Source organism: Petaurus breviceps, unplaced genomic scaffold, assembly GCF_028583685.1.
Source record: "Petaurus breviceps papuanus isolate PSGF00001 unplaced genomic scaffold, PetGlider_PUasm1.0 188, whole genome shotgun sequence".
NCBI lineage: Eukaryota > Metazoa > Chordata > Mammalia > Diprotodontia > Petauridae > Petaurus > Petaurus breviceps.
Window position 1 is genome coordinate 24300021 of NW_027185804.1, and position 9182 is coordinate 24309202.

Here is a 9182-nt window from a genome sequence, read left to right on the forward strand (position 1 = left end):
GGGCTACAAAGACAAAAATGAAGCAATCCTTGCTCCCAAGAAACTGACTTTCTATCAGGGGAGATAATATGTACATAAAATATTTACCAAATAAATACAAGGTAATTTTAGGAGAAGGAGGTGGGGGATGTGGAGTACACTAGCTTAAGGAACCAGGACAGACTTCATGCAGAAGACAGCACTTGAGGAGAATTTTGAAGGAAGTTGGGATTCTGAAAGATGAGGGAATGAATGCCAGGCATGGGGAAGAGCCGAAGCAAAAGTCTAGAGATGAGAAATGGAGTGTTCTATGTGAAGAACAGCAAGAAAACCAGTTTGGCTGCCCTGTAGAATGTGGGAAGGGGTATAACATAGGATGAGCACGAATCAGGAATGGAAACCAGGATTAATATTTCCAGGCATTATTAACTACTCATCTCTGTTTAGCTCACCGGTGCCATGCGCAGGGTGGTCAATAAGTAAATGCTTCCTAAGTGAATGAAGTCTCTACTTAAAGAGACTGGAATTTATCAGCCTATACTGAGAGTAGTTCAGCTCAATGGGACTAAGGGGCTCTGGTTCTGGTCACCCACAGACTGGGACATTTGAAGTCGGTCATCTTGCCTTAAAGTTTCCTACAAGATGATCTCTGAGGCTCTTCTCAGCTCTGACACTATGAAAATGAAGCCACACCCAGACTGGGCTGTACCTTTCACAGCTAGGACCCGGCCTGAGAAAGCCCAGTTTGTATTTCTTCCCACAAGTCCCTGGACTCTTAGCTAATGCCACTTCCTCTAATGGATTCTTTGGAAGGAGGCAGGAACTGAAAAGGAATGAGTTTGAACAAATCAACAGCTCAACTTGGAGATAATTGGGTCTGGTCGGAGCTAAGGGCACAGATCTGATCACCGAGCCTGGGGAACTTGGCTTTGCTAAACCTGGCTTTTATTCCAAGCTAGAAAATGGGGGTAAGAAATCTTGGCTCTGGGGCGGGTAGGTGGCTCAGTGAATAGAGCACCGGCCCTGGAGTCAGGAGGACTTAAGTTAAAATCCAGACCCAGACAATTAACACTTACTAGCTATGTGACCTTGGTCAAATCACTTAACCCCAATTGCCCTGCCTTCCCCCCTCCAAAAAGCAGCAAAAAAAAAAAAAAAATCTTGGCTCCTTGTATGCTTTAGAGAATGAAGGGGAAAAAAAGCTTTTCAGGTGACGGGAAGGCATCTAATTCCATATAGCTGGGGTGGTACAATGGCTAGAGCTCTCAACCTAGAGTCAAGAAGGTCTGAATTCAGACATTTCCTAGCTATGTGTGTGATCCCAGGCAAATCACTTAACCTCTGTCTGCTTCAGTATCCTCATCTATAAAATGGGGATAATCATAGCACCTTCCTCCCAAGGATAAATTCCAAAAATGGGATGATATTTTAAAATATTCTTTGCAAATCTTAAAGCTCTATATAAATACTATTATCTAGTTGTTTTAGTGGTGGTGTCTAAGGGAAGATTTATTATTAGCAGTTCCAGATGAGATCTGTCCAGTAAAACCAAAGATCAGTCAGTCAACAAACATTTATTTATTCTGTTTCTATGATGTGCCAAGCACTGTACTAAGCTCTGGGAACACAAAGAAAGCTAAAAGACAGTTCCTGCCCTCAAGGAGCTCACAGTCTAGGACAACATACAAACAATCCATATACAGGATAAATTAGAAGTAAACAAGAGGGGGATGGGCCTGGGTGATCTCTGAGGCAGGTCCCTTCCAGCCCTGCAGCTGTAATTCTGAGACTATGATGTCTAGGACTTCCTAGGGTCATAGATTTAGGGAAGGGGAAAAGAACATTTATTAAACACCTACTGGGCACCAGACACTCTGCTAAGAAATTTACAAAAATTATCTAATTTGGAATTTAAGAACCAGAAGGGACCTCACAAGTTATCCAAGCCAACAACTTCCTTTTTATTGATGAAAAACAAAAGACAGTCATAGAAAGGTTAAGTGACTTGCTGAGGGGAACAAAGCTGGTAAGTGAGGCAGGATTTTAACTCAGGTCTGCTTGACTCCATGGGCAATGTTCCATTCATTGTGTCAAGTTGCCTATTTATCCCATTACATTTCCCCAGTTGACTGATGGGGGCTCAGATTCTGGCAGCCTCTAACCACAGCTAGTCTGAACCAGGGTCGTCCTACCAATCTGCTATTACCAGTGGGTTCCATCATTGAATCTCTAGGCTTCATAAAAAGTCCTGTGATTGAGGACTTTTCTATATTTGAGGACAATTAACCAGCAGAGCTAAGGCGGGGCCTGGCTTAAACTGATGCCCTCTCTGATAAGTGGAGGTGGGGGAAGTTGAGTTTGTTTTGATTTCTCTGACATCTGCCCATTTTCATAAAAGCCTTGCCAGTATTTTTGATGAGCCTGATAGTCCTGGGGCCCTGTCATGCCAACTTTGGCTTGATGTGTTTATCCACTGGCTTGTTGGGCCTAAAGCTAGGGCGTTGCAGCCTCTTATAACACTGAAATTTGTATATCCCGTAAAGAAATTGCTCACAGCTGAATCATATGCAAATACCCCTAATCTCTGTTGTGAGCAAGGCAGTGGAGTTGAAGTCATGTTCTAACACTTGCATTGTAGTTCGCCAGGGTTGCTGGGCCTCTGGATAGAGGGGCCCTGTGTTAGGAAGACCAAGGACAGAGGTGCAGTGGGCATGGGATCATACATCGAGAGCTGGAAAGAACCTGGGAGGCCATTTACTTCAATTCCCTTGGTATTTTTTTAATTTAATTTTTGACTAACAAAGATCCATTTTTTTTCCCCTCCCCACCAAGACAGAATTATCAGAAGGGGGAAGAAAAATAAAACCCTTGTGACAAATGGGCATGGTCTTCATGCAGGGGCCATGTTAAAAAAAATGTCTTCTCTTGTACCCTGAGTCTATCGCTTCTCTTAGGAAATGGGTAGCATTCGTCATCATCTACATATTGGAATTCTGGTTGGCCATTGTGCTGATCAGAGTTCTTATTTTTCAAAAGTTGTTTGTCTTTTTTATAATGTTATAATATAAACTGCTCCCCTGGTTCTACTCACTCAACTGATTCAATTCATACATGTCTTCTCAGTTTTCTCTGAAATGGTTTCTTCCATCATATCTTACAGTACAATATTATTCTATCCCATTTATATACCATCATTTGTTCAGATATTTCCCAACTAATAGGCAACCTCCCTCCCCCTTATTTCTAGTTCTTTGATGCCACAAAAAGAGCTGCTGTATTTTTGTACATAGGGGTCCTTTTCCTCTTTCTTTGATCTTTGTCAATCCTCTCTTTTTACAGATGAGGAAACTGAGGCACAAGTCACTTATTCATGGTCTCAAGGGTAGTAAGCATCAGAATAGGGATTTGAACCTGGATCCTGTGAAAGTTAAACCTCATGACAGAAGAACTGACATAGCCAGAAAAAACTTTGTCCTTGTGGTCTATAACATTACTTTAATAACTGAATTTTATATAGTGCTTATGGTTTAGAAAGCATTTTATGTAGACGTGTGCATAACTACAGGCAGATACTATAGATACCATTTCCTCCATTTTACTGAGACATCTGAGTTTTATTTTTTAATTAATTAACTTTTTATTTCTTTAGTGAGGCAATTGACGTTGTCATTTGCCCAGGGTCACACACCTAGTAAGGAGAACTCAGTTTTAAAGAGCTTAATAGGACTCACCTGGGATCATTTAGCAAGTAAGCAGCGGAAGCTGTATTTGAGCCTGTATCTTCCTGACTCTGGCTAACCCCCAAACCTTTCAGCCTTTACGCAGAAGCCATGGAATGTGTGGGCCATTGAGGGGAGAAGTCTTTTTCCTGAGCCCAGCCCTGTCTCTGAAAGGCTTTCAGTGCATCCCTCTTGGGCGCCATTAGAAAGCTCCTGTTGCCACACACTGCTCTCTGGGTTACCACGTCTCTTTGTCTAGGGAGCAGCATTGACCTGTCACCATGATGTATCACTCTGTGTCAATGGGGCAGTGCCAAGGCAGTTGCGACACTTGTCACATCCTGCTGTGGGGTATGTTGCAATCTCCCTCGCCCTGCTACCTCCTGCCCGGCAGAGAGGGCAATGGAGGGCTCTTTGATTTTCCTGGGAATTAATTAGCCTTTGCATATGCAAGAGAAACCAACTGATCTTGGTGGGGGCAAAGAAGGCAAGGGAGTTAGCTGTGTGGACCTCATTAGATGTCATGGTAAGGGACAGAGAGTTTGCAGTCAGAGGACATAGGTTCAAACCCTACTTTACATATGTTATCTCATTTCATCCTTACAACAACCTGGGAGGCAGGTGCTATTATCCCCATTTTGTTGTTCAGTTGTGTCTGACTCTATATGACCCATGGTAAAAATACTGGAGTGGCTTGCCATGTCCTTCTCCGGTGTGTCCCTATTTTACAGATGAGGAACTGAGGCAAATAAGGGTTAAGTGACTTGCCCCAGGGTCACACAGCTAGTAAGTACCTCAGTTCAGACTTGAACTGAGATCTTCCTGACTCCAGTCCCATTGTTCAATAACCACCTAGCTGTATTAAATTTTACTTTTTTCATTCATAAAGTACTTATTTTCTCTCCCCATCTACCCCCATCCCCTTGGAAAAAAAAAAGGAAATCCCTATAAGCAATATAGATCATCAAGGAAGACAAATTCACATATTGCCCATCTACAAAAATGTATATTTTTAAGTGACTTTTTTTTTCAATTGCCAGGCATTTATTTCACCTACCTGGAAAATGAGAGGATTGGACTAGATAATTTCTGAGGCACCTCCCAGCTCTAAATCTGTTGATCATGTGACTTTTGCTTATATTTCCAAAGGGCCAGATTTCTATCTGGTTAGAATTTCTTCAGTCACCCAGACCATATGCTGGACATATAAAGTCAAGCCAATAAGCATTTATTAAGTCCCTATCATGTTCCAGGCACTGTGTTAAGTAATGGAGATACATTTTTCAAAGGCCAAAACCCAAATGAAACGAAAGATAATCCTCCCCCTCAAGGAGTTTACAGTCTAATGGGGAAGACAACTGTGCAAACAGCCATTTACAAATAAGATACATACAGGAAAAACTGGAAGTAAACAACAGAAAAGGAAGACATTAGCATTAAGGAGGGAGTAGAAAGGTTTCTGTTAGAAGATGGGATTTAGCTCGGGCTAAATTTAGTCTGAGGCTGAGACAAGCAGATAGAACAGCCAGTGAAAATGCCCAGAGTTTGGACGTGTGGTATCTTGTGTGGGGAGCAGCAAGGAGGCCCATGTTGCTGTCTTAAGTCCCAGGCCTTGGTTCTTCTTAAGTTCCTGCTTTCCAAAAAGAGACTTGGCAGGTAGTTGACCCTCTCACCCGAACTTGGCTGGCCCTCCGATGGGGGACTCACTGCATCAGGACCCGCTTAAATTTGCACTCCTTCAGGTTGGCACGGCCTTCAAGAAGCCACCTTTACCTCAATGCTTTGAAGAGACATCTAGGCAACACATGAGTGAAGGACTGGATTCAGAGTTATAATAGGGACCAGGAACACTACAGTTTAGATTCTTAGTAGCTATATGATCCTGGGTGAGTAATAACCTTACTGAGCCTCGGTTTTTGTACCTGTAAATTGGGATCAGTACTATATAAAACTGGAAAAAAAAATTAGGATCAGTCATAGCTTTGACCTCTCATGGTTGTTGTGAGGACCAGATAGAATGACATAAAGAGGTGTACAAGTATGAGAAATTGGCATAATGTCTTGACAAATTTTCACCCCTTCCCATCTGACTCATGTTAGTTTGCCCAGGGCCTTTGTGGGAACCACTTAAAGCCTTGTGTAGAGAGAAGCCCAATCAGGTAGACTGGTCTGTGAGAAGTGGCCCAGAATTCGTCAGTCCCTTAATGGGAAGAGGGATGGATTCTTGGTTTCAGGGGAATGAAATCTGGCAAATAGCCAATGACCATCATTGGACTGTCCTTTTGAGGGACTGTAGAAGGAAAGTCTGTGTAGCATCCTAAGATTTAGAGGAGAAGGAACCTCAGGGGCATCTAGTCCAATGAGGCCCAGAGACTTGAAGAGACCTGCCCAAGGTCACACAGCCCTTGAGTGGCAGTTGCTCTGGTTCCAAATCTTAACAGCCATTCCTCAGTAGCACTTTTCTTGATAGGGCCAGTTTAGGGATTATTTTTTATTTGAGGGAGTGCTCTACGAAAATGGGTTGGGAGGGGGTGGAGTTCAGCGTTGAGGTAGTTATTATACTTGTTCTTTGTACAGTCTCCCTAAATATCCCTATAATATAAAACCCCACAGACAAACACATAAGATACCTCCAATTCTGCCTCTCAATTTTACAGTTTTAACTTGATTTCAGTTGTGCCTCTGTCTTTTATTTTTCCCCCATTGGTGACAGGCACCAGGCCCACAATGAGTCATTCCTTTGTTAAACTAATCTATATGTTTCTGTAGTCACTCAAATCCCATCAATGGTTCCTTTGTCAGGCTGATTAAAATATAACTTTGCATGCCAGAAAAAGAAGAAAGGATCTGTCCCTGTTTGAAAGGTGTCTCTCTTTATAACAGGCATTTGCATTTTTGTATCATTAAAATGAAAAAGAATGGTGCAGAGTATGTGACCTAAGTCTATTCTCTTGTTTATCCTGAGCAGATTCACCTGAGCTGAAAAAGGAGCAGGAACATCCGGCCAAATCTCACACCAAAAAACACAGTAAGTGGTCCCCCATCTCTGACAGCATTCAAGACCCTCCAGAGCCTGGTGTCACCCGAAATTCTATGCATCTGTGTACAACATGCCCTTCCCCAACTGGACCACTCTCTCTTCCCCTAATAGACCTCTCTTTGAGGCCTTTGCTTACTCCTATTTCTGTCTTCCTTTTGTCTTCTAATGCCCAACTCAGACACTCTTGACATAAATGAAGCCTATTCTGATGCCTGAGATTGGTAAACATCCCTTTCTGGCCTCACGGAATCCTCTGTTCCTCACTGCTCTGAAGCACATAATCACAGAATATTGTATATCACACTTGTCTGTGTTTGGCTTAGCTGCATTCTAGACTGAAAGGGCTACGTATTTAGATCAGTAGAATATAAACACTTTGAGGTTAAGACTGTTTCACTTTTGTATCTGGACTCATAATGCCCAGCATATAGTAAATCATATATAAAGGTCTGATGATTGATTAAATGAATTTTTTTTAATCTCTCCCTAAAATTATACATGGTAGGCACTAATAAATATTAATTGAATGAATGAAATAGGTGGAATGATGATGGGATAAATGTATAGGTAGGTTGACATTATCACTGGAGAACAAAGAAAGCACTCCATTGCCCAAGAGAAGTTGGGCATAGGTTTGTGAGGTGAGCTGTAATACTGACTGGGTGTGCTAATTGTCTCATTTTTACCAAGAAGGAGCCTGAGGTTCCCCTAAGTGGAATGACCTAGTTTTAGAGGCTGAGACCTTAGGGGCCGTATCACGGTCAAAAGAATCCCCTCTTCAACATTCTTGGCAAGTGGGTGTCCAATGTCTGTTTGAAAGCATCTAGTAAAGAGGAGCCCTCTACTTCCCAAGGCAACCTTCTGGAGTGTTCTAATTGCCAAAGAAGTTGAATATTCTCCAACACAGCTATTGTATGGTTTTCCCCAAATCACACAGATAGTAAATAACAGAGACAAGATTTCAACTGTTTGCCTCATCTATAAGATGGACTAGGGAAGGAAATAATGAGCCATCCCAGTATCTTTGCCAAGAAAACCCAAATGGGGTCACGAAGAGTTAGACATAACTGGTTCAGTCTTATTTACAAACTCAATCTTTAATACAGAAGCTAGTAATGACTCTGCCACTTACTGACTGTGTGACCTTGAGTGAGTTGCTTTACCATCTTGAGCCTCAGTTTCCTTATCTATAAAATGAGGATAATGATATTTCCATCACCATTGACCCAAATTTGTTTTGAGTAGTAAATGAGATAATGGATCACAGATCATAGGTTTGGACCTGACTTGGGGGTCCTTAAAGGACACATTATCCAGTGCTTTGTATTACAAATGAGAGAGAACTGAAACCCAGAGAGGTAACATGACTTAGGATGACAGATTTAGGATAAATAGTAAAAAGGAGAGCTGGAATCTGAACCCAGATTCTTTGACTTTATATAAAGCATGCTCCCCGCTGTGTTGCCCTAAAGGGCTGTAGAAACACTGCTCTTGAGATGTTATTGAGGAGCTGGGGTGAAAGGTCCTTTTGGTCACCTGCCCAGTGACCAAGAATAGTACTTATTTGTAGATTAATGTTGCCTCCTTGGCTCCCTCATTTTTGTTGTTGTTGTTGAGGCAACTGGGCTTGAGTGGATTCCCTAGGGTAAGACAGCTAGTAAGGGTCTGAGGTCACATTTGAACTCAGGTCCATCTACCTCCAGAGCACTGTGCCACCTAACTGCCCTGGCTACTCTCAATCAAAAAAAAAAAAAGCAACACATATTGGGAAAGGTTCCCACCTTTTGTGGGGTGATATTTTGGGGCCAACTGGCTCTTCTTTTCCCTGGTCATTTCCCTTAGCTAAACAGTATTAACTCTTTCCCAAACACTTAGCCATGTAGCATTTAAAGAAAGTTGTCCAGCAAGTGAGACTTTCGGGGCACCTAGAGTTAGCCAGTCAACAATTATTCACTAAGAATTTACTTTTCAATCATAAGTACTGGAAAAACATAAGTACTGGAAATGCAAAGAAATGCCAAAACAGTCACTTCTTTGGGGTTCTCCTGAAAACTCTTAAGAGGAGGGTATGAAGAGGGATTTGAAGATAAATGGTCTTCCTTCCTTCCTCTCTTCCTTTTCTCCTTTCTTCCTCCCTTCCCCCTTCCTTTCTCTCTTTCTCTCCTTTCTTTATTTCTTTCCTTCTTTCCTCCTTCCTTCCTTCCTTCCTTCCTTCCTTCCTTCCTTCCTTCCTTCCTTCCTTCCTTCCTTCCTTCCTTCCTTCCTTCCTTCCCTCCTTCCCTCCTTCCTTTCTCTTTCTCTCTCCCTGACTCTACCATTCTGTCTCTGTCTCTCTTTCTCTCCTTTCTTTATTTCTTTCCTTCTTTCCTCCTTCCTTCCTTCCTTCCTTCCTTCCTCCCTTCCTTCCTCCCTTCCTCCCTTCCTTCCTCCCTTCCTTCTTTCCT

The 9182-nt window shown here is 42.3% G+C and overlaps 1 protein-coding gene across 4 annotated transcripts in view; it reads left to right on the forward strand.

Moving 5' to 3' along the window:
* Positions 1–9182, forward strand: part of EHF (ETS homologous factor) — a 75719-nt gene that overhangs the window by 59667 nt on the left and 6870 nt on the right. For all 4 annotated transcript variants that reach the window (XM_069091401.1, XM_069091399.1, XM_069091402.1 and 1 more), the window contains one exon: positions 6667–6726. In XM_069091401.1, the coding sequence (XP_068947502.1) occupies positions 6667–6726 (60 nt within the window). The remainder of the gene's footprint in view (positions 1–6666; positions 6727–9182) is intronic.